This window comes from Hesperophylax consimilis, chromosome 13 (assembly GCF_061612785.1).
Source record: "Hesperophylax consimilis isolate HC1 chromosome 13, BYU_Hcon_1.0, whole genome shotgun sequence".
Classification (NCBI taxonomy): Eukaryota; Metazoa; Arthropoda; class Insecta; order Trichoptera; family Limnephilidae; genus Hesperophylax; species Hesperophylax consimilis.
Window position 1 is genome coordinate 31218870 of NC_142848.1, and position 26810 is coordinate 31245679.

General features: G+C 35.3%; 2 protein-coding genes and 1 non-coding gene across 3 annotated transcripts in view; all 3 read right to left on the bottom strand.

Moving 5' to 3' along the window:
* LOC149418781 (uncharacterized) overlaps positions 1-7372 on the bottom strand; it is a 63618-nt gene extending 56246 nt beyond the window's left edge. The window contains exons 1-2 of the mRNA XM_089639000.1: positions 5505-7372; positions 1299-1433 (exon numbers count right to left, since the gene is read on the bottom strand). Of these exons, the coding sequence (XP_089495126.1) occupies positions 1299-1433; positions 5505-6494 (1125 nt within the window). The 5' untranslated portion in view covers positions 6495-7372. The remainder of the gene's footprint in view (positions 1-1298; positions 1434-5504) is intronic.
* A 2670-nt stretch (positions 7373-10042) lies between these two features.
* On the bottom strand, positions 10043-10115 carry TRNAS-GGA (transfer RNA serine (anticodon GGA)). The gene has a single exon. It is a non-coding gene; the product is annotated as a tRNA-Ser (tRNA).
* A 2319-nt stretch (positions 10116-12434) lies between these two features.
* Positions 12435-14938, bottom strand: LOC149418783 (ATP-dependent (S)-NAD(P)H-hydrate dehydratase-like). The gene is made up of 3 exons (XM_089639001.1): positions 14909-14938; positions 14349-14505; positions 12435-13305 (listed from the first exon to the last, which is right to left on the bottom strand). Exons 2-3 carry the CDS (start codon positions 14478-14480, stop codon positions 12526-12528), a joined length of 912 nt encoding a protein of 303 aa, XP_089495127.1. The 5' UTR covers positions 14481-14505; positions 14909-14938; the 3' UTR covers positions 12435-12525.
* Positions 14939-26810: the final 11872 nt, after the last annotated feature.

A 26810-nucleotide genomic window follows, 5' to 3' on the forward strand; every position in this document is an offset into this window, starting at 1 on the left:
AATGCACGACTTTTTATATGTGAAAAAATGTTTCTTTTATTATTTATGTGTGCTCAGATAACAGAAAAAAATAATTTGAAAAATCTTAATCACTTTGAAAAAAAAAACACCTCGAAGACAATTATTGTTATTAACGTTCTTCATATAGGTAGGTAGGTACCGGAATATTGTTAAAATCGTGTTGAAAAATCAAAATAACCACAAGGATTTCACGTTTAAAAAACAATGAATCATTACATTACTTATAACTTATAACAGCAAAACAAAATCTTCTACATATTATCTCCAACCCGTCACCCAAATCCTAACTGTCCAATACGTAAAGGTACTGATTTTTTGTGTTTATTTGGATTACGATAAAAATTTCAGAGTTTGTTCTTATGCTACGCGTATGTACAGGATTTTCTAATAAGAGGTGTTATTTTGATATTCAATCGTAAAAGATCAATGGTTTCGTTGCGGTTTGTGTGGCATGATTTGTGTGGCACGTAGCGTCGTTTTGTTGAAAGTAAACGTTGTCCAGATCAATACCATCCAATTCCGGCCATAAAAAATCATTAATCATCTCTCGATAGCGCAATCCATTCACCGTAACTGTTGCTCCAGCCTCATTTTCGAAAAAGTAAGGTCCAATGACTCCGCCGGACCATAAACCGCACCAAACAGTCACACGTTGAGGATAGAGAGGCTTTTCAACAATAATTCTTGGGTTTTCCGAGCCCCAGATGCGACAATTTTGCTTGTTGACGAAGCCACCGATGTGGAAATGGGCCTCATCACTCAAGATGATTTGCATTTGATTCACTCAAGTGATTTTTAATAATTTCAATGCGTTGTTGAAGCGTGTATTGTTCCATTTATATTAATGACGTAGTTTCTTATTGTCAAATGTCAAAAAATGACAGCTTCAAAAGTAACATCTACAGAAATAGCGGGCTATTCAAAATAACACCTCTTATTGGAAAATCCTGTATATACGCGAGGCTAAATGCCGAACTGAACCTCAACTTATAGGAAAGAAAAGAAGCAACCGCAAATGGCGCGAAACGCCGCTTGTATTTGCTTCGTTCCTTTCCAGTAATTCGTGGTACGGTTCGCGTTTCGGTTCGCAAATGTATTCGTACACCTTTAAGAGCCAGGAGTGTTGAAGTTGTTTGAATAGTAAAAGTCGGGTACGACCGAGGAATACTTAACGAAATATCTTTACAGTGGGATGAGACACGGAGTCGAATTAATTTCGATATTAAGTAGATATTTGGTAACAGTAACATTGCGATATACAGTAATAATTATTTTACCTGATCTTCCGACTTCTTGACTGGTGAGGGCAACCTCCTCTGGGGGGAAATGGAGTGGCGGGGGTAGGTGAGGTTGTGCGGGGGCTGGTGGGGCTCACTGGGGCGCGCCCCCTTCACCGGCGATGTATCTCTCCTCTGCAAAAATATAGTATATACATTATATTTGTATGAAAAATATATTCATTTCAAGTTTCACGGCACGGTGTGCTGTGTGACTGAGGTTTTGTTTTTTGCGCACATACGCGTCATTGGCACCGACCTTATGACAAATAACTATTACATCGACACACTTTCTGCCATTACGTTTACCCCTATCAGCTCCACAGTGATCAGTATTGTTTCTCAATAATTATAAACACTCACCGCGAGGTTATCACGTAAATTAAAATAATTTCGTAACGTACATACTGGGTACATATTGAAAAAGTGAAAATGCTTTCTGCGGATTTGGCTACAATATCCTATTCGTTATATTTGTCCCCTATGCCATATGTCGTAAAACTATATAAACACGTAAAATGACTTTTTGTAAATGAAAAAAATTGCAATTTTGGAAATAGTTATTTAACTTTTTTATTTCTACCATCACGTACCAGTTAGTGTACTTTACCCCCGGACACCCTGTATAGATAACGTACCAGTTAGTGCACTTTACCCCCGGACATCCTGTATAGATAACGTGCCAGTTAGTACACTTTACCCCCGGACACCCACCCTGTATAGATAACATACCAGTTAGTGCACTTTACTCTCGGACATCCTGTATAGATAACGTACCAGTTAGTGGACTTTACTCTCGGACATCCTGTATAGATAACGTACCAGTTAGTGGACTTTACCTCTGTAAAGATAACGTACCAGGTAGTGCACTTAACTCCCGGACATCCTGTATAGATAACAAGCACCATTCATAATATGTTTATTTAAATAATTATTACATTAATAAAAATTTCACTTACTAATCGAAGAACCTACTTACCTACATAGTAAGGAGACATCTTTACGTTAGGAGATTATCGACATACTTATAGCATAAACGCACAGAGATCTGCATCAAAGCAGAAAATCTGTTTGTTTCTTCATAACTAGAGACCGGATTATATGCATTTGCAAATATGCAAATGCATATTTAGACCCTTTTCAGCGGTAGTTGCATATTTTAGCAAATAATTTGAGATCTTGCATATTTACGCTTGATATCATTCAGATGCCTCACATAGCGACACTATAGACGTCAGATAGCAAGGCGCGCGGCCAGCGAAGCTGAGCGAAGAACTGATAACTGATCTTACTGATCGCTACGGCCGGCGGCCGGAGGGGGGGGGAACCTCTCTCATCTTCGCCTGCGCTCGCGCCTACTCGGCTTAATTCGGATAATTGCCGAAAACAATTCATTCATTCGTATGAGGGGTGATTTGGTATATTTTTATGGTAATTCAAATTGCGAATTTTGTTTTTTACTGGTCGCACGCGCTGTTCTTTAGAGTTTCGTCTAGTGTTTTGTTTGTTTGCACGAAGTTGTACATTGTGAAAGTGAACCATGCCTCCTGATAAAAAAGTGCCCATACGTGGATAGCTGAATATCCTGGAATATTTACATACGACGGAAAAGTTTTATACTGCCGAGTTTGCGAGAAAAACATTTCTAGCACAAAAAAGTTTCAAATAGACCAGGATGTCAAAACCAGTGTTCATATCGCAGGAGTGCAGAAGAAGGGCCCACGATAACAAGTCTTTACAGTGGCAAGTAGCAGTAACAGTGAAGTAACCTCCAAAGGTAAACAACAAAATCACTTTAGCATGGATCTATGTCAAGCATTTCTTGCAAGCAATATCCCTCTATACAAACTGACAAATCCTGCCTTGAAGGATTTTCTCAGAAAATATTGCATAAATCAAAATATACCGGATGAATCTACTTTACGTAAAAATTACAAACCATCAATTTATCTACATGTGCTGGGAGAAATACGCAATGAACTCAAGGATAACATCATATGAATTTCAGCTGACGAAACCACCGCCACTTGCGGCCATTACATTGCAAATTTGTTTATTGTTATTAAGTTTAATTTGTAGAACTCCATTTTTTTTTTTTTTTTTTATATATACAATAATATTATTATTGGGTTTATAAAAACAGTTTATTTTTAAACAAGTTCTGCTGTGTAATTATTATTACGCGTGACAGCTGTTTCGCCCTCTGAAGGCATTATCAAACTGTCAGTTTGATAATGCCTTCAGAGGGCGAAACAGCTGTCACGCGTAATAATAATTACACAGCAGAACTTGTTTAAAAATAAACTGTTTTTATAAACCCAATAATAATATTATTGTATATATAAAAAAAAAAAAAAAAAAAAAAAAATTGCAAATTTGATTGTTGGTGCATTAAAACTTGAACCTTCACCTTCCTATTTGGTGGCCTTCCGAGAACTTGAAAAGGCAAATCATTCTACGATCGCCAGATTTGTGAATGAGGGTATAAAAAAAATATTTCCTGAATCTTCTGCGGATGAAAATGTGTATGTGTTACTCTCAGATGCTGCCCCCTATATGATCAAAGCAGGCAAAGCCCTCCAAGTATTTTATCCCAATTTGATTCATGTGACGTGTTTTGCTCACGGAATTCACAGACTCGACGAAGAAGTGAGATCCACGTTTGCGAATGTAAATAACCTGATTTCATCAGCAAAGAAAGTGTTTCTTAAGGCGCCTGCTCGTATAAAGGCCTACAAAGAAAAACTGCCATATATCCCTTTACCTCCTGAGCCAGTAATAACACGTTGGAGTACATGGATCGAAGCTGCGATGTTTTACCATGAACATTTTGAAGCCATCAAGGGTGTTATCAATGACTTCGATAGTGCAGAGGCTTTGGCAGTTTTCCAGTGCAAAGAATCGTTTGACGACGCCAGTATTAAAAAAAAAATAGCTATGATTACCACTCATTTCGCCTACATACCTGCAAGTATAAAAACGCTTGAAACTCATGGATTGGCGTTGAATGCATCTATTCAGGTTATGAAGGAAATTCGCCTTATGAATTCCTCGTTGTCAAAGCTATTCCCGAGTAAACTCAAAGAAAAATTTGAAAACATACTGAATAATAACCCAGGGTTTGAACCTTTGTGCCAAATTGATAACTTCATCAACGGGGCAGGTGAAATTTTGCCCGGAACAATAAGTTCAAAAATCGCACCCAAATTTAAATTCTGTCCAGCCATATCAGTAGACGTAGAACGTTCCTTTTCCGCTTACAAAAATATATTAAGCGATCGTAGACACAATTTGTCTACAGAACATTTAGAACAGTACTTAGTCATATACGTTTTAAAAGGTAAATTCTAAATTTTATTGTTAAATACATTTTATAATTGATATTTTCGAAAATATAATTGTTATCTTTGAAAACTAATAGCTTACTAAAATAAAAAAAAATATGTAAAAATACAACTTCCTGTATTATTTCATGTTGCATATTTTGACCCTTTTTATGGATTTTCGTGCATATTTTAGCTATTTTTATTGCATATTTGCATGCATATTTTGGGCTATTTTTGTTGCATATAATCCGGTCTCTATTCATAACACTCTCTAACTGTGAGCACTGGTGTCAAGATATTTGCATACGTTTGTTTGTATGGAATTTGTAGGTAAAAAAAGGTTTTTATTTCGCAATATTTTTATTTTTTATCTATATTATATTTGTCATTTTGGCCCTGATGGAAAATATTTTCATCGTTGGCAGGTTTTTTTTTTGAAGAAAAATAGGAGTGAACATGGGACTTTCGGTGACCCATATTGTAGGAGCAAAAAGAAACAACAGGAATCACAGAAGCCGGCAAATCGTTCCACAGCCGAGCTGTTGGAGTCGTAGAAACGAACCCTTCTCACGTGACAAATGTCAACCGTGTACACAATATGCTATTATTTTATTTCCCTTACCTATTTTCTTTAGTATCTCAACCATCATCTTGACATCCAAGTGATATTGTAGGCAATAGACTCTACAATACAATACAATACAATACCTACCTACCATACCTACTAAAACAGTGCCTATTTAAAAATGATGTCTCTGTGAAGAAGATACTTAACAATCGATAAAGAACTAAAAATAATTTAAACGTGCTTAACATATAAGTAAAAGGTGATTAAACTAAAATAAATCCAGCAAACAAAAAAATCAATATGAATACTAACCTCTCGACATTTAGCTTCGTGTATCGCAATGGATGCACTGCCGAATCTCCTCCCACAGTAGGAACACAGCAATGGCACCCCTGCAACATGCGGCTCGGGCTCCGGTTCGGCCCTGCTGGGTCGCGGCCCCTCGGGGGGCACCCTGCGCACAGGGCTCCGCCTCCTCCTGTCCACCACGCTGGCCGCAGTCCCTTGCACCTTGCCATCTCTGAACACAACATTGCTAACATCCTCACTCTTCGTCCGCGCTGAGGAACTAGGCTTGATCACTTTAATTACAGCAGGAGATACAGGACTTGGAGGAGGCGGGTGGGTGTGCAGCCTCTCAGGACGAGATGCCCTGCCGCAGGAGTCACATGGTTGAGCCATTGGACGACTTATCGGACCACAAAACGCTTCATCTATTTTTCTTCTCGCGCGAATTTTTACGTTGCGTCCCATCGCTGTGACAAGCTTCAAGGGTGATTTATCTCTTCTCAATACTGGGATTCGTGCAGACCCCTTTTGGGGGTGTGGAACATCTATTACAATACTAGGAATGCTTTCATTGTTTTTTGGGCACTTCTTAGTCTTGGCTTTAGGTTTCAAAGGAGCAGTATTTTCGTCATCTAGGCTTTCGTCTGAGATTTCTGCCCCTTTTGGTCGCTTTATCTGTCTTGTTGGTTGCTTTACAACGAGAGGGACTCTCATCAATGTGTAAATAGAAAGAAGTTCTTTTCTCATTAAAGACATGTCTATCTTTCCTTGCAGAGCGATATCTAGAAGTCTGGGCCGTTCTAACGTGGCTGTTAGAGGACGAGGTCTTCGTGGACGGCGTCTTTTTTCATTTTTCAGGGGCCAGGTTCCCACAGGGGCGTCTGTTGGGTCCTGTGAGCCGTCTTCCTCGAAGAAGTTGTTCATCTTGACTGCGAGGGCCCTCCTCTGTCCGCCCCCGCCTGGAGACTGCCCCCTCCAGCTCGATATGGCAGGTATAAAGGTTTTGTTCCTCATGACTAATGCTACCTCTTTACTGTCCGATGACACAAGCACTCAACAAATAGATTGTAAACATACAGTGGATCTCAACCATCCCATTAAAGTTGATGTATGATCTAATATAATATTACATTATTTTGCACTCAATGATGAGATCATAGCATAATTTATTCACAACTGCAATACATTTTCTATTTTATTTCTCTTACATTTGATTCACACTCTTTTTTTATATACATCTTAAATTGTAGGTATTGAATTTGGTCGAACGGAAAAAGCGTTTAAAAAACTATTTAGTTTTTCATTTTCAAACCTAAGATAATGTTTATTTTGTTTTAAAATTTAGATAGAGTTTATTTAAGTTAACTTCTGAATTTGGTTGATCACAACTGCACTATTTTAAATTTAATCATAAGCAGAATCTGTCTAGACAGTTTCGAACTTGTTTCATATAAGAATCTCATTTATTGAATTATGACTTCCCGAAAAGGGGATACGACTTCGAGCAGCCACCCACGCTGAGTGACTAGAGCCCCCAGAATGACGTAGGCACTTCTGCACCGACGCTGACCGCGATACTGAAGACTGTACCGGTTATAGCACTCCACAAGGTTGTTATTGATCTTCAGACTTCGGTAGACCATTCACCTGCGCGGCTAGCGAGCTACTAACAGCTAACAAGAAGTAGTCGCTTTTACAACACCTGTGTTATTGCGGCGTTTCTATGATAAATGGGTCCAGGTATAAACTAATTTAACAACAAATAATGATGTAAAATCATTATTATCTTTAAAAGAACCTAAACACATTTAAAACTTCACAATACAAGAACAAGACATGCAACCAACTACTAATACCAAAAACCAACACATCCTTTGGACAAAAACACTACAGATTCCAGGTTATAAAACTATACAATTCACTTCCAACACAATATAAAACTTCTAATCTTACAGAATACAAAAAACACATATATATGGAACTGGCTACAATCCTTTTAATATTTAATTTCGTTATATTTCACATTTGTTGTTGTTAAAACTATGTAAAAATCGATTTTATATTTTAATTTTTATCGTTTCTCTGTGTAACTAACTCCACTGTATTGTTTATTGTTTACTATTATATAACTTTACAATTGAAAAAGTCCTCCTCAACACAGGTGAACTCCTAGCGTGGGGGACAGTATACTATACTAATATATTTAAGAATAAATAAAAAATAAAAATAATTTATCTAAGTTTTTGAGTGAGGTGTATCTTTAGGATAAGAATGGATATACGAGCATATTCAAGAAATCTATTTGTAGAGTAGAGTGTAGGACAGAGGAAACAAAAGTTAATAGCAAATCTAATATATTTAAGAATAAATAAAAAATAAATTATCTAGGGTTTTTGAGTGAGGTGTATCTTTAGGATAAGAATGGATATACGAGCATATTCAAGAAATCTATTTGTAGAGTAGAGTGTAGGACAGAGGAAACAAAAGTTAATAGCAAATCTAAAGTAGTTGTAGAAATATTTAAATTTCTAAAACAACACGTTATCTATGGTAAAATTCAAATAACCGTGTACGGCGGAGTAGAAGGGATCTGTGTCCCATCGAACTACCGGTTCAACAAACACGGCATTCCTCATCGAATTACCCGTAAAACAAACACAGAATTTTCACATAATGTATGACTATTGCAATCCGTCCGTTGGGATAGCCCGAAAATTTGCTTTACATGGGTTTTAGCCATGTGTGGTGACCAGATCAGACGAGTCTCCATCTCCTTTCTCTCCCCACGCCAGTTAGCCGTATAACCCTCACAATATTCCCCGATAGGGGATGCCATAGTTCCGCTGGTTCCGTTCATTTAGGACTCTCATGCGGTATCCCCAACATTAAAAAAATAGCATTTCTCTTTCAATGCTTTACTCGGACTATAAAAGTACCCATAGATAAGTTTCGATGTATTAGGTACCCATATCGATTAAATATCAACAGAACTATGTCCTTTTGATGAAACAACTTAACTTAATAACGCTGTCAGATAGGCGGATCATCTCTGACCTTGTACTTTTAAATAAAACTATTAATAATTGCATTGACAACCCGGAAATTCTCGCCAAAATAAAATTTTACGTACCGACCAGAAATAGGAGGCAAAGTGCAACATTTTTCTGTGACAATTTTAAAACCAACTATGAAGCTCATATACCTATAAATAGACTACATCATTTTAGCAATAAATTTGGAAATATTGTAGACATGTTTAAAGATTCCTTATTAGTTATAAAACGAATCGTTTTAATCACTTTACTGAGATGTATGAATTCACGATTCCGTAGTGAATACACTTTTATTTTTATATTTCTTTGTTTCTTACCTATTTTGCTTTCCATAATCCACACTATTAATTTTAATTTAATCATAAATCATTATTTATTGTAAACTGTATTACTTGTTACCTATTTAAATAAATAACCAACTAACTATATCTATAGAGTTTGAGGCGGGAGGCGTGGCTTTGTTTTTTAAATCTAAATCTACGGTTTTATTTCGAGATTGATGCAATTTTGAGCACTTGACCTTCAAAACATTAAGGTTACTATCTACATGAGATTTTGTAATAACCTCACCCTCTCCAGTTTTCTCACCCCTAATAGCAGAATATTTATACTCTTTGATGAAATTTTGCACACTTGACTTTCAAAACAGCAGGAAGGTCTCTGTCTACATTCGGAAAACCAAACCTACCCCTCAAAATTGAATAAAGCCCGGGCAACGTTAAGTACTTCAACTGAAAGTCAAATAAAAATATATTTTTTAGTTTTATTATGTTTCGTTGTTTCCTTCTAACCTACGACCCACAACAGTTTCCTGGCCGTATTGACCGGGGGCTGTTCCGCCACCCTTTGCGTTGTGTTTAACTCCGCTCGCGATGATATTCCAACCAACCCTACGACCCCCATCCCTCACCCTCCCCCCACGGCAATTACCATTACCCGCAATGACATCAAATTTATACCTTTTCGGCGGCAATCCAGTACATACTTGTTAGGTGCTCACCTGCCTACTATATTCAAGTGATTATCATTATTTTTTTTAAAACTGGTAGATTTTTAAAACAGGGTCAGACTTCCGTTAGAGGCCCGAAAGGCCCAGGCCCAGGGTCCCAACGTCGCGACGGCACACGGAGAAAAATAAATGTTGCTAATTTATTAAAAATCTCTTCCAATTATTATACAATTGGGAAAACTAAAATCAAAATTCAATTCCCGAAAGAAATTAATATGTCAGAAATCGTTGATATATAAGCGGTCAACATCTTTAAAGATTTACCGAGAATTTGAAAAAAAAAAAAACAGAGAAATGAGGAAATAGTTAATAAATAGTCGCATAATTTTATGAATTTTTATCAATAGACGACCTGTGTTTGTTATTTTTTTTAATGATAAACTAATGTTTTTAAGACAAGTTTTTTATGCATAGCACAAAGGATAACAAATTATTATAAGCAATAATTAGTCGCCTGTAATATCAATACAAATTGAAAATATCTCCCGAGTAAAAATAAATGCCGCCGGCGGGATTTGAACCCGCGCCTTCTGATGTCCGGTCAGACGCTCTGCACCACTGAGCCACGTCGGCTTATTTCCTACTAGATAAACATGGCCGCTATATACCTACAGGAGCTGCTCGATGCGCGTGTAGAGTTTTAAAAGAAATGTCGCCAGAAGCTAAATGATGCAATAACCGAAGCCATCATGTACATGAGGAAACGATAAACCAGAACACCTGAATTCAACATCGAAGTGGGAGGACACGTCATAGAATGGATGAAGTCGTATATCTGGGGCTGACTATGGACTCGCGCCTCAACTCGAAATCTCACCAAGCCAAGACGCACGCACGCTAAAGGCGATCGGCGCAATGAAGCCCATTTTCAACAGACGAAACCCGCTACCTCCCAGAACCAAACTCCTCATCTACTACTCGCTTATTCGCCCGGTAATGTCCTATGCGATTCCTGTATGGAGCAGAATTTCACACACGGACCACACGAAACTACAGACACTTCAAAATTTTTGCATCAAAATTACATACAACACCAACTCCAACCAACATGAAGAAACTACACGACCGAGAACAAATACTGACTTTGTACTACTTTACACACAGCTGACTGAACGTTTTTACAAATCACTCAGACAAAAATAAACTCAAACGATAAATTGGGCCATATAATTCCCCGAGCGACTTTACCTTTAGAAATACTCACAGACTACCCAAACATCCTGATGGACCACGACCATATCTGGTCTGACCCAGATTCTGACGCGGACGATTGCTTATGCAACGAGCATTAGGTATTTCCTAATCTCCCGACTCCCTTCCCAAATATATAACGTTTATATATCTATTTATATGTTATTTCATATTTTTTATGTGTAGGTTTATTTATTCCCTACCTTCCCATGGGTATATATTAACATTAAAACAGACATACATAATCACACACCTCAAAATTTAAGACACCATATACCGAAGGCCGTCTCTAGTTGACAGATGGTCGTTTCCTCCTGAATATGATTTTCTGCGATTGTCCTCATTCCACAAGCGAATCCGGAGGAATTCCCAAAAATAAGGTGCAGCTGAATTTCCCTCCTGATCCCAACATAACACAAACAGACACGTATTTATTATTTATTTATTTTTTCATGTTCTCCATGAAACGGTTATACACCAATATATCATGGAGAAGATTACAAATTAAAAAGTTTACACAGGCAGTTTTACTATTTTGTCACATGCGTTATAAGATAGTTACTGAATTGTCTGTAGGTGACATTGAAAATGTCGATGGCTAATGCAGAATCGTTAAGCAGTTGAGTCGCTCTGTGTATTGGCGCGTTCTGATAGGCAGAAGTCCTCGCTTTCGGAGCATATAAGAGTGCATGGGACCTCCCTCGAGTATAATTGTTAGGGACATAAAAGTTAACCTCTTTCAACATAGGCGGATTATGTATTGTACCAGAGATTAACTTAAAAAAGTGTTTGCCTAAAAATATTTTTCTGCGGGCTTCTAATGTATTGAAATCGAGCATTCCTGTTAAGAACAAGGATGGATACAGGAATGGATAGTATGTATATTCCCTCATATACAGGTAACGCATAAACCTTTTGTTGTACTTTTTCTATTTCTAAGATATGGTTTTGTTCAGAAGGGGCCCAAATAATGGAGCTGTATTCCAGGATACTGCGGACAAGTGCTTCATATGTTCTCCGTATTGCAATTCCATTAGTAAATGATCTCGCATTACGAAGAACAAATCCAAGCATTTTGTTGGCGCGGGAGACAATGTCATATATGTGGGATTTGAAAGAGAGATTTGCTTCGAAGATCACCCCAAGGTCACGAATCTCGTTTTTGCGTGTTAATATATTTTTATTAATGTGATAATGGAATAGAAATGTATCTTTGGATCTTGTAAATGTAACTACACTGCATTTCTGGATGCTGAAGGGTAATTTATTTAATTCCGACCATTTGACAAGAGAATCAAGATCATTCTGCAGAAGAATGTATATATGTAGTATGTAGGAATGTATATATGTAGTATATGGCCGCGGTTTGCTGCTGGTGAGCTGATGATGAAGAATACGATGAGTACAAATATGCAATTTTAATTCCAATGGTAACAAATTTTTCCCCACCGAAAAAATGCAAGGTCTCAAAATCTATAATAGCCAGGTAAAATTTTAAAAACCCATATGAGGTAAAAATTGTAATCACGCCATTCTATTTGTTTAAAGAACAGTAACTTTAAATTTAGTAAATTTAAATGATTCACCACTTCATGGCAAAAAGAATCTAGAAAAAAAACATGACAAAGGTATTTTCTTATGCCTACTCTTACATGTATCGTTATTAATGCAAAAGGAACAACAAGTAATATACGATGGTCGAAAGTTTTTTCTTTAGTTTTTTTTTTAAATTTTTAATATTAAGATATTGTTTACATGTGCGTGTAAGTAAAAAAATATTTATTTGGTTAGATTAGTTACTATCTTCCATGATATTTGAAATTCCGTACAGGACTTCTTGAACTTTATCCAACATATCCGTGGTGATAGCACTCCTCGTCTTTTCCGCAAATGCCGCACTGTTAGCAGCTCTCATCATCTTTGCCGCATAGTAAGTGGCTACGGCCGCCGGGAACATTGGCCCGTTCGCCGTGGTCAAATTCGTCGGAAGAGTGTTCAAGGCCCAGTAGTAGTAGATTCCTGTAGCTCCAGCAATCATATGTCCTTGCCCTGATGATCTCCTGGGAGATCCGCCTTCAGACAAACTCCAGGAAGACGCAGAATTCTGACTGACTGCCACATCCGTGCAACCCTTTCGGTAAACCATGAAGTTTTCACCTAATTTATCGTAGTCTAAAGAAAGATGAGCATCGCTGTATGATCCAGCAGTTTTAATCATTTTGTAGATGATTTCAAATTCATCGGTGTTCACGATCATGACCACGCCTGGAACTGGATACTTAAGGAACTGATTAAGAACTGCTTGAGTCAGGAAGTAAGGATCCAAGTCTACAACGAGAGGTTTCTTTAGCGTTTTGCAAGCCAGTACGACTCTTGGAATGATGGTGGCTGCAGAGTGAGGCTCCTTGTCCAGGCCAGGGCCGAGAACCACGACGTCCATAGTGTTCAGTTTCGCAATGAAGATTTCCACGTTAATGTCAAGCAGGGGGTGGACTACGATGTCAGGGCTCATGGCCTGCAGAGGGGGGCCTGCTAATTTATTGCAGAATATGTGGACGGCGTCAGCTCCGATCTGAAAGAATATAGGATTTTAATTTAAAGTGTGCATTGTGCCTGCAGGAAGTTTTATTGAAGGGTCAAATACGAGTATAACTATTTAGGTCGCGAAGGTTGAGAGGGATTTTAAAGTAATATTTGTTGAGTGTTGTGTTGTCTGATTAAATATTTCTTTTCATGTTTTCGTATTTATCATTTAAAATTAACGTCACTTTTCTTATATCGATGTGTAGAATCTTTTACATCAGATTCGCTTCTGTGTGTCACCTTTCTTGACATCTTTTCTATGTATTATCTGTCTATGCTCAGTTTTGTGTATGTGTATTGTATAGTGTATGCAATTATGTCAAATCATTCTCATATTCTTGTATCATTACTTTTACAACATTCGCTTGCATTCGACACCTTAAAGCCTCCGAGCTAACAACTAGAATCATTGCAAATTCATCTGAATGAAAACGCAATAAATCAATCTGCTAAAACATAAGTGTTTTAATAACAACCATCTCTCATCCATCAATCTATCTCTGTGCGTATCCCTGCGCAAAGAAACGAAGGACTTCAAGAAAAGCAGCTCGCCTTACAACCGACGGCAGAAGTCCTGGAGACTATCGCAGGAGCGTACAATATTATCCGTTCAGAATAGAAACTCATAGGGAGGGGCTCAATTTCATATCCGGCGGCGAGTAGCTAGAGTGCACTGAGTTTGGGAGCCCCGCAATATGTTTGGGGGATCGTTTTGAAATCCAAAAAACATACAGGAAAACACCAAAATTAATACTTCTTTTCTGTGAGATCTGGGGCCCAGGGTTCTGCCCAGCGTGCACTTAGGGTAAATAAAGAATTGCTGACAGGAGAAGAGGCGTTTGCCAGATACGGCCAGGACTATCCAAAGGATGACGGCGATGATAATGATAAGTAGGCACCTACTTATTTATGGCGGCACAGAAATATCACCTCAACAATTTATTTTAAAACATTTGATAGTAATGAAATAATAAAATACTATAAAAAACTTATTGCCTAACCAAGTATTAGGTTTTGGATAAAGCTAGTTACCCTGAGAGCTGTCATGGCGGCGAAGTAGGCAGCCCCCGTCTGCTCTACGGAGCCTCCCACGATGCCCACGGTGCCCAGGTAGCCCTTGGGCTTCTCCGTGCCCATGATGGGCACCGCGAGCTGCACGTGCATCTTGATGCGTGCATCGTCTGACGCCCTGCGAACACAAACATTTTTATTATATATTTATAAATATACAGGACACAGAAGTGGTAGATAGACTGCGTAAAATAGAGCTGGCATTCTTCCTGAGAGGTCCAGTATAACCTCAATTTCATTTACATAACGTGTAGTTTTTAAGGAAGGGAAGAAAATACAACGAAGCTGGTACATCCATCAATCAAATTTTACGAATGCGTGCAAACGTAAGGTAAATAAAGAAATTGTTTTTACTTGTGAGTTCTACAAGAGCCGAATCGGGAGTAAGCCACATTGTCCAGAGTTTCGCATTTCACAGATGAGACAACAAATAATGATATGGTAATAAAAAAAACCGCACTTAATTTCATTTTGATATAATATCACAACCGGGATGAAGAATAGAAATAAATAAAACTAACCAGCTAACAGTCAACTGTTCACGAGGAAAATAAAATTAACAGTAAATGTGGTTATCTGCTGACCTTTGGGAGATACCCCGTTCTAATCGATCTGTGAATTCGTACCAAGAAATAACGTAAAATTATTACTTTTAACCGTTGATAACAAACAAAATACGGGTTTTTACAATGTCATAACATTTATTTATTTAATTATTTATCAACGCCCTATTGGGCTTTTACATAAAGATCACAACGTAAATTTAAAACCACAGTATAACACAAATAATAAAGCATAAAATGCAATAAACTTAAATTAAGTTATTATCTATTAATCTTGTAATTTGTTTAAATTAATTAGTCAGATAGTGTTTTTTATAATTTTAAATAGTTTTAAACCATCGGCGAAGCAACACTTCAACATTGTTATTGAAAACAGTAACAATATCGTTTATAAGAAGTAAGAAAAGTATTGGGCCTAAATGCGACCCTTGTGGTACACCGCTAGTAGCCATGAATTTATGTGATAAGTTCGAGTTGTTTTTTAATTATATAATTCTATTAGTTAAATAGCTCTTTAACCATTCCAATGGTTTATCCTCTATTCCAATTTTTCTAAGTTTATTGAGGAGAATTTTGTGGTTAACTTTGTCAAAAACTTAACATAACCAATATCCAAGACACAGTGGATATTGGTTATGTTAAGGCTTCAGCAGGCCATGACGAGCGATGCTTAGTATTATTCGTCTTTTTTATTGGCGTGTATGCATAAGAATATGAAGTTTTTAAAAGTTAACCTTTTTATTACAGCACCGTTAAACATTTCGTCATACGTCGTGCCAGTACGAAGGGTGGAAGAGCAAAACACCAAAAAATTCTGAAATCATTTAAAAAATCCCGAAAAATAAAATATAATAATTCATTCGAATTATTTCGTATCAAAATGATCCGGACAATTTTACAACAATGCTCTGAATTTTCTAACTTAAATTAATTATAATTTAGTTACTATAATAATAATTGTCCTGATAAAAGACATGATTTTATTATATATGTAAATCAAATGTTCACTCTTCCCATTGTTGGAGATATCATATCTTACGCAGACGACACTGTAGTTATCACAAAAGGAAAATCATGGGAGGAAACAATGAGGATAGCCAATATCAATATAAACATACTCAAAACATGGTTCGAACTAAATTGTCTCTCACTAAATACCGAGAAAACATATTTCATCCCATTCTCTTCGCAGGAAAAAAAATTCGAAAACAATATTACCATTAAAATCCATTCATCACAAGGTGAAAATAAAAAAGAATGCGGTAGTGTAAATTGTTTACCAATAACGTGCAAAAATAGTATAAAGTATCTGGGTATCATAGTAGATAGAAACTTAAAATGGAACGAACAAGTCCAAAATACGGCAACCAGAGTAAGAAAACTTATTTATTTATTCATTAGATTGAGAAACATCCTATCATATAATATGATTAAAATTATATATTTTTCTCTTGCCTAATCCATATTACAATATGGTATAATCGGTTGGGGAGGGACTTTCAAAACTAACCTTTCACCTGTAGAAAGGGTTCAGAGGCACAGACATAGGAATTAATAGACGAGAAGATAATGGCGAGGGGTAAAATCAACTGTTGAAGAAGGAAGGGAGTAAGGCTGACTGTGATTCGTCAATAAATCAATCTGACAGTAAATAGGCATCTCGCATTATAATATCACCATTTACTTCTTAAAAGTAAAACCTGCTTTTGAATGAATAGACATTTTTACATGGGAGCGCAAATTACTCGCCACGTTATGAACAAATTTGCGAAGTCCAAATTCGGCAAAAAAATTCGGTTTTATTTTCACAGTCGAATATTTCGTTTAAGTATTTAGTTAAGACACTTTTATAAATGTTCATAATTTACTTCCCAGCAACCAACCAGCTTTGTGTTTTGCGTCCAGACGTTTCTCGATGTGATAGTATATGTTTCTTAAACTGATCTATATTATACGATGTGAATATGCTTAAAATAAAGTAAAATAATGCTTATATATGGAATGTAATACGACAATTGGGTTTATTCTCTTTTTCACATCTATTTTTACAAGTTTTCATAGTACAAGTCAACATTTTGCCGTGTTATTTCGTAAAATGAACCGATGATGCCTCGACCATAGTTCGCACAAGAATGATGACGTCACGTTTTCAAATTTCACTTGAGGCCATACGCGAGCACAGCCGGCTCCAATGGAACCGGTATGGGGAGTGGGGATAATACGCTTTTAATCACTTAGGGCAGGTCTACTAATATTCATATGTCTATGTTCAGAGGTTAATTTTGAAAGTCATCCTAAGAAAACCATCGATATTTCCAACCACGGAGCTGTTTGACTCGTTTAGGGTTCTTAGCTTAAACAAAATTTAAAAAAAGAATGCACTGTTACAAATTATAAAGACCATTTCAATTCAACAATTTCTACAAAAATAAGTAACCGATCTAGATCACGTGGTAACTTAGAAATTCCTAAATGTAAAACTAGTGCTGGTCAACACCATTATACTTATCAAGGTATAAAATTGTTTAATGCCCTTCCGGATAAAATTAAAACTGAAAAAAATTACAAAACTTTCAAATCACAAATCAAACAACTTTTAGATAAACCCAACGGTAATCACAAGTTTTAATTTCATTGGATACATTTTTCAAATAATTGTTTATATGAACTCATTTGTAATTTTTATTGATTAAATTTTCCTAAATTCACGCTATGAATTTAGGAAAATTGATTAATGATTAATAAAAAAAAAATATATAAACAAAATTTAATATTTAAAAAAATATACATATCCTCTAAAGTTATATTATGCGCTTACTAATATGTGCTAATATGCGTTTATTGTTGTTGCATTTTATTAAGTACCCATTTCATACAAGATTGCCAGCTCGGTCTTTGAAAAATTTACTACCAGTACTGTACCTACCTTATTTTTACACATTTTAATTTTTATATCTTATTTTTTCTAAGTTTAATAACTATTATATTATTTAAGTTATATTTTTTATTTTTTAGTTTGTAATTAAATTTCTTATTTTCTTAATTATATAGTGTTATCAAATTTATCATCTAGTTTTATAGCTATTTGTTAATTTTTAGCTACATCAACTAGTGAAATTTTACAACCTATAAACCATAATGACTCACAACACTCCCCAACTCAAACACGAGAAATAATTTCTCAATTGAGTTGGGCATTTTTTTGTTAAAAATTTCTAATTTTTTCGCAATCAGCCTCGAAATATCTACATTTGTAAATTATTATAATGTGTTTGTATCTATATTCAATAAAAAAAAATAAAAAAAAAAGTTGATTCAAGCGAAACCGGTTGACTTTAAATATAATAAGTTCGTGGTTTGATTTAGTATAAGATCTAATGTTGTTTTTCAGACGATATGAAAGAAGAAGGGCAGGGGGAGTTGCGGAGAGTGGCACCGCCCACTCCCACCCTCCCATCCCTCCTCCAACACTCCTCTGGGAAGACTAGAAGACAAACATCTTATTAAATATGTTTTCCTTATATGTATTCCTAAGAATCAATTTTCCTATGTAGGTATATACATATTTCTTTATGATTCCTATCCTATGCATATCACGAAGTCATTCTAGGCTATTATGAGTATATATGTGGGTCGCAACTCTAACGCCTGTGGTTTATAAATTGTGCATATTATTATTTCATGTTTTATAAACGAATCGTTAATAATAAAAAATATTATCTTTTCGTTTTCTTTATTTGCTGTGTTTTTGTAGTGACATCTATTGAACATTTATCGTACTAATTAGACGTTTCAGCCCCAATGGTTTCTTCGTCAGGATATAAATAATAGTTTTTCGTTCGTAAAGTAATGTGTAACGAAAAAATATCAAATCAAATCGCCAAAAGTTAAAGGAAGATTGTCTTCTAATAAATTTATTATTATTTTTTTACGATAGTACATAGTTATTATGATACATGACAATGACTAAAGAAAATACCGTTTTTATTTTTTGTTCAACGGGTACTTACGTTATTTATTTATTAACGCCCTTTTAGGGGCTTTCACATATGAATAGTAACTATGCATTATTACACAAGAGCTCCTCTTTTCTGATAAGGTATACATGACCAATTATGAACCTAAATATTATATTTTGCAAAATATGTATGTATTAATGTAACCCATATGATCTATATTAAAATAATAAATAAAAAAACATAGATAATACTTATACGTAGTTAAATAGTACATAGTTATTATACATAACTGAACTGCCCCAGTAATATTATTTTGATTGAAGAAGAAGATGATAATACCAAATCTAAACTAAACATGAAACAGAACAAGACACAGAAAATAAAAAAGATAACGGTCATAAGTAGGAATCGAACCCAGGATCTCTTGTCTTACCGGGACAAGCGTCTTAACCTACTTGACCATTGGGATCTATTAATAAAGCCTCATATTTGTCGATCTGATATTTCAAATTTGAAAATAAACAATATCATCTTGCAACTAATTTTTCCCATATTTTTGACATCTATATTTTTAAAGGGAAATTTAATAGATAAGGACGTGTCTTGGACTGTTTCATGTTTCTTTTAGATTTATTAGTATTATCTTCTTCAATGATATATTACATTGATGGGTATAATCTGCAAAATAAGTTAAAGAGAAAGAGTTATTCCTGAATAGAACATTTTGAATTTGTTTAGTGATAAATTAAAAATGTCTACTGACTCGGTATAGTTATGCCCATCCATTAGTATTCTGGACAGAGAGGAATACATGTGGTAGTTAGTTCCAGAATTTCTGCACTGAAATAAATACCGACTTCTAGTATTACATAATGGTATCCGAAAGCTTATCAACGCAAATGATTACGGGCTATCAAATGAATCATTTAGAATTTTGTATAGAAATACCAAATCAGTGAAAATTTTAAATTTCTAGTTGAACTAAATAAAATTAAAAAATAAATCCTAACAAAGCCCTTGTTAGAGATTTTCGTTAAGTGGTTAAAAAATTGAAAGATTTGATTGAAAAGTGATGTCTGAGTCTTTAATTTGTATTAATTTATTGAAAAATTTGTATAGCGCCGCTTTTGTGAGATATCACCTCAGGGGCGCTTTACAATTTATGCAGGTATTACAAAAAATATAAATATTACAAAAATAAAGTTTAGTCAAGTTAAGTAAAATGAAGTACAGGAACAGGTGACACGAAGATAAAAGATGGAGACTCTGCAGCAAGAATCCTAGGTGGTGAATAAACTGGACCAGCTGCTGCAGAGAGAGAGTCCACCGCGTCTACCAACAGTGCCAGCACGAGGTTCGTCATCCGTCCAGGTATGTGTCTGCTGCTAATAAAGTGCTGACACCTCACATAGACGTTCGGCGAGTCCATCCTGGTGATTATTGAAGCAGTGAATTCTGCCCGCAATAAAAGGCGAAGGTCGGGATAATAAATTACCCTGGACTTAGCGAAACACCTGCTGTGCCTGCCCTTTAGAGTTTCCGAGAATTCCGTTGAAAACATCTGGGGTGCATTTACTGATCGACGTTCGTTTCGAATATTTTTAGCAAAATATCACTTTTAACACACTTCACTCAAATCACATGTTATAAAGTAGTAATAAATGATTGTTAAGTTTATTTAAAATGTTGATTGATTGATTTCAAAAATAATTTCAAAGGGATGTTCCCTCATTTCCCTTGAAAATACTAAAAAAACCCAAAGCGGTTGACGCTTAGGACGCGTTAGGACGCGTCCGGCTGCCATGAAGTGCGCTACACTCTACTAATGTCTCCAGAGAATTGTTATAAATGTAGCAATTAAAGTTCACTGGATATATGATGTTTTACTATTTTAAAAATCATAATCCTACGATTATAAAAAAAAAAAATAAAAGCATTTTTGTCCTAAACGTACCTGATGTGGTTATTATACAATGAGGTTCACAATATTATAACGCCAAAGCTCACCGATCCATAAAATATTTGCAATACGAGCAGGCACTTTTATGTACCTATTAAAAATATAACTCATCAAATACCTACCGTAACAAAAATAAATTTGAAAATAGATTTTGAAAGAAAACAATTAATCAAAAACACTTGTATTGATATTTCTACTGGGTTATTGCTTTGTTAAAAATAAACATTTCTTTAAAATGGGTAAAGGTGGAATTATAGGCTCGTTTATTTTGTTAACTTTGGTGATTTTTTCTGTTTTGGACTATTTACCAAATGTTCTCTCCGAGGTGTGGCCGGTGAGAATTGTTAAGTGTCTGAGGTGTTTTTCTGGATGTTCCTGTTTGTGGATTATCAGTCATTCGTTGCCACTGTCATCCATCATTGGACTATGTGTAAGTTGCTTACTACTTTGATGAATGGCCCTGATGATGGATACTGTAATGCTGTCTGAAACGTTTAGCCAAAGAAGGAGGTAGCTCAACACGGCTCAATACCCCAAAATTAAATTACTGTAAAGATGAAGTGACAATAATGACTAGCCTGCTTATTAACTGTATATAGATCTCTTAATTAGAAATGATCCAAACAACACACATTTTTGCGAAACGTCACTGAGGAACAGTCTTGTTCACGCCTAATTATTATTTTTGGCTATACAGGAAAGTTGTCCGTTGAAACACTATTTTTTTCTTTATTTTCTTTTATCAATACGTTTTAATGTGAGTAGCGCGCAAGATTCCCGGGTATTCCTATTTCTAGGGTATGTCATGAGGCTGACAGATACAGTGAAAGGAGATGAGGAATGTGAGGGTTGGGACGTGCTACCTAAATATTCAGATCTATTGATATTTTGTTGATAAAAATAACACGCTTATTATTGTAATAAATGTGTATTTTTACTTTTAGTGTATATCGAATAATTTGAACAGAATTAAAAAAAAATATCAATTTTTTAATAAATCTTAGTAATATCGTATTAAAAACAATAACCCCCTTACTAAAAAACATGTTTTAAATTTTACACAACTGATTAACAACCATTTATGAATTATTTAATAAATATATTTGTACAGCGCCTTTGAGATGATTTTTTACGAAAACGGCGCTACATAAATTAGCCAAATATTATTATTATTATCAATGGTTGTTTATCAAATGTAAAAAATTTAAAAACGCGTATTAGTAAGGTCCTTAGAATTTACATACTATGTTTTTTACAGATAATTATGTACTACGGCCTCGCTGGAACATCCCTAGTCAGAAATTTGAAGAAAAAGGTAAGTCCTCTCCTATCTATAGATAATATAAACAGAGGAAGATATGGCATAGAAACGTGCCGACTGTCGCAGAGCTACGACTTATCTTACAAATCTGAAGTAAGATAATAAATTACCTTTCCGACTAGAAAATTAACTGATTTCTTCTTATTGAAATGTGCTGTTAAACGAACAAGATAAATTTTCTATTATGTATTGCCTATTATTGTTTATTGTTACCTATTATTGCAAAACAATTGTATTGACCGTCAATATTGGCGTATTCAGTCAAGATTGGCCTAAAGACAAATAAGTTGCATTCTTTATTTATTTTTCGAGTTATACCATAATCAATAATTGCATTCAGGCGTAAGAAAATACTGAAAATATAACAACAAATTAAACAACAATTAACTGTGACATTTGATTTTAAACAACAATTAATTGTGACATTTGATTTTAAATAACAATTAACTGTAACATTTGATTGTAAACATCAATTAGCTGTGACATTTGATTGTAAACAACAATTAACGTTACCATTTCATGGAAGGGCGAGTTCCAGGATTTACAGCTCTGTTAAGAACCAGGATTGCAGGACTGAGGGAAAGGATAAACCATTCCAGAAACACTATTATCATAGAATCCCGTCTGACTTCAGGATCGAGCATTGAAGACCATTGGAGAAAGATACTTGCTCCCACTATCTTAGATCCGTTGGATTCCCGTGCTTCTCTGCTTTAACTTAATTTCATTTTTATTTTTTTAATCTATTTTTATTTATTTTATTTATGTTACTCTATGTAAATATTATTTGTACTTATCTCATCTATGGGATGTGTGGGATTGCACTAACCTCCCCACATCCTGGAATAAATAATTTATTATTATTATTATTATTTGATTGTAAACAACAATTAACTGTGACATTTGATTGTAAACAACAATTAACTGTGACATTTGATTGTAAATAACAATTAACTGTAACATTTGATTGTAAACATCAATTAACTGTGACATTTGATTGTAAACATCAATTAACTGTGACATTTGATTGTAAACAACAATTAACTGTGATATTTGATTGTAAACATCAATTAACTGTGACATTTGATTGTAAACAACAATTAACTGTGATATTTGATTGTAAACAACAATTAACTGTGATATTTGATTGTAAACAACTGTGACATTTGATTGTAAAATGATGATACAAAGTATAAAATGAACACAAGCTCTAGATGGATATAAAAGAAGGAGGTCAAGTGCATACAGAATATAATATATAAGTTTAAGTACATATATAGCCTTCTTGTAGCTACTTTCCGTGCTGATAAATTGATCCGCCACATCTGCGTGTCTATTACTAACTTCGTGTAATCTAGGTACAAACAAGTATTTGAAATGCTTGGTCCTGGTATTATTACATTTACACAGGATTTTGGAACGATTAGATCTCTTAGGTATAAGAAATTCAAAGAGATTAATTTAATCAGGTTCAGGTCCATTCACAAATTTGAACATGAATATTAAGTCGAATATAATTCTTCGATCTGAGAGTTTCAATTAATTTCGTTCGTTCATCATGTATTTATAATTTATGCCTTCAATGGGAATACCGAGTTTAAAATGACTACGGAAAGTTTGACCGTTTTGCAGTGACCTTTCTCTTGTTGTGAAGGTCATGTGCGCAAAATTTCATTCATCTCGGGAATAAAACTCTACATTTGTATAAAATTCACACACGCCTTTTATAAATAGATTAGTGTTGTTCTTGTAATGCCATATTTAATGCTAAATGATTTTCAATTTCACTAGGCGCCTTTTCTAAGGAGTCGATTCCTCAAGCAAATCACTAAATATTTTACTTATGTCAAAATTAAAACCCATCAAAATATGACAAGTATCCATTTCTGATACACCGGTCTGAAATATGAACTTCATTCCAGAAATATGGCCACTTTGTAAAAGCTGTCACCAACTTTTTAACCGCTTAAAATTCATTTAAATAAGCATTTCTCTTTTTTAATTTATTAATATGATGAATTCTTTAATGAGAAATATGCAAAAACAAAAAATAAAACGTTGGTAAACTATGTCATCACAGAATGTGAAAGTTGTGTTACTCATTAAAATAGGAGAAAAATACGCACTGTCACAATAGCACGTGTCGGGGTATAACTAGATATGATTTTGGTAGAGCTCAGGGTGAAATACTCCCTTTTATATACAACGCTTAAAGGCAAAAGCTACAACTTTCTCAATACACTAATATCAATGTATGTAGGAATGTTGCTTCAGTTGGTAAAATCGTAATATGAGTTATACATGTCAGAAATTGGTTCAGTGTCAGAAATAGTGTGTTTTACCTTGTCGAAATATCGGTAGCTGAGCATAGAACTCACCGGCAAGACAGGCCAGTAAGTTAACAACAATAGGCAGTACAGATCTTGTCGAAATATCGGTAGCTGAGCATAGAACTCACCAGCAAGACAGGCCAGTAAGTTAACAACAATGGGCAGTACAGATCTTGTCGAAATATCGGTAGCTGAGCATAGAACTCACCGGCAAGACAGGCCAGTAAGTTAACAACAATAGGCAGTACAGATCTTGTCGAAATATCGGTAGCTGAGCATAGAACTCACCAGCAAGACAGGCCAGTAAGTTAACAACAATAGGCAGTACAGATCTTGTCGAAATATCGGTAGCTGAGCATAGAACTCACCGGCAAGACAGGCCAGTAAGTTAACAACAATAGGCAGTACAGATCTTGTCGAAATATCGGTAGCTGAGCATAGAACTCACCAGCAAGACAGGCCAGTAAGTTAACAACAATAGGCAGTACAGATCTTGACGACAATAATTTTCCGGCAAGATTTTTCCGTAAAAAGTTGCTGTTTTATCAGAGCTTTTAATATGTGATAAAGCTTCCAAAATCCTCGACCAACTCAGGTAAATATCGCATTTGAATCAACAGTGCTTCTGCTGCTTACAGCAGATTTGTGTGCAGTGGGTTGTAATGTCTTCGGGTTTGTAATATCTTCTCATGGTGGACTTACAAAGTGCAAATGTACAATTTAATATCCTGTCCATCGTTTTATTTTGTTATATAATATCTGTATTTGAACCATATTGTGTACTTCTAGTTTTCCGGCGCTGCGAAGGAAGAGGCGAAGCAGGCAGGAGAGAGCATCAAAAACCTACTAAATCACTATCATGGGATAGAGCGCGTCGCCATTGAACTCAGTGGTGATGATTCATCGAGGGATACAAGAGTCATTAAAAGAATTAGGGTAATTATTTTAAAGTTATATCTTCAATTCTTCTCTACAAATGAGAATCCGATCGAGTTTTAAATCGGTTTATGTTTGATTTTGAGTGTCCATGGAGATTTGTATGTTGGTGAAGATTTCTTGGATGCCAGGGTAACTATAACGTCCAGATAAAAAAATGAAAGTCTCCATCAAGTCACTTCTTTCTCTCTTTTATTTTAACGTTGATAATCTTTGTTACGTGATTCTATCTTTAAATTGCCTGTCTTTTGAAGTTCTTGGTATTTTTGTAAATCGTCTCTGCACTAGATCTATGTCTTTCGCAAAATATGGACTCCATATTTGGAAAGCATATTTCAGGAGAGGTGGCACATATATTTCATACATTTTTGACATCTAGTCCGGTGTTAGGTCAAGGAAGGCTTTTCGGATTAAATATGCTATCACGTTTGCTCTTTTGACAATCCCAGAGATATATATGCCTTTTTAAGTTTTCTTATATTGTAACGTCTACGGTATGGTAACAGGTCTTGTTGAAAAGGTCACTGCTTTCTGAGGTGTTCCATTAGTTTGTATGGAAGCTTAGGATTAGTTTTTCCAATATGTAGGACAGTGTATTTTTCAACATTTAGTTTTAGAACCCATTCCTTAATGCTGATGCAAACCCCGATGTAAGGCAGGAAGGCGTGGGACTGGCAGAGGAAGGATTAAAGTAGACTGAATGCTGAAGAAATGAGATCCCTGAGGTTTATGTGTGTTAAAACTATGCATGTCCGTGTTATAAATGTGGATATCAGAATCAAATGCAGGGTTGATGTAAACATAATGACTAAGGTTAGGAAAGGGCAAGAAAGGATATTTTGGATGGTTTGTATATGGCGTAAAAGTGAATGTTAAAAAAAGTCGGAGATGCCCGAGGAAAATATTTAACAACCAAGTGGATCAAATACTTGAGTCGGTTCATTTCAAGAGTCAGAATAACAGAAGAAGCCAAACTGCGCCTGGCGCTAGTAAAAATTTGCCGACCCTTGTCAGTAAACGCCTTGTTAGGTGATCACTGTAATTAACTATATTCGGATGATTAGTATTTTTGTGTAGCGCCGTTTTTATAAAAATAATCTCAAGGGTGATGTATGAGGACTGTTAGGTATTAAGTATTGTCAGCGCCTGTATAATTTAATAAAATTAATAATAATATAATTTTTATTTTCATGGTAGGAAAGGTAAGATTATTTTTTTAGTAATTACCATTAAGTTACAAATAATTGCCAAACTTGCCTCTAAAATCGTGAAAAATCTAATTCTTTTTTGACCCATTTTTATAATTTAAAACACAAATACATAAAGTAGCACATATCTGTACTAGAAATTTTCT

What these genes read in the sequence shown, in the direction of transcription:
- LOC149418783 (XM_089639001.1), bottom strand. Translation starts at nt 14,480, where the DNA reads ATGCACGTGCAGCTCGCGGTGCCCATCATGGGCACGGAGAAGCCCAAG. An exon ending in CCGCCATGACAGCTCTCAGG is followed by an intron (nt 13,306 to 14,348) that starts GTAACTAGCTTT and finishes ATATTCTTTCAG; the next exon opens with ATCGGAGCTGACGCCGTCCA.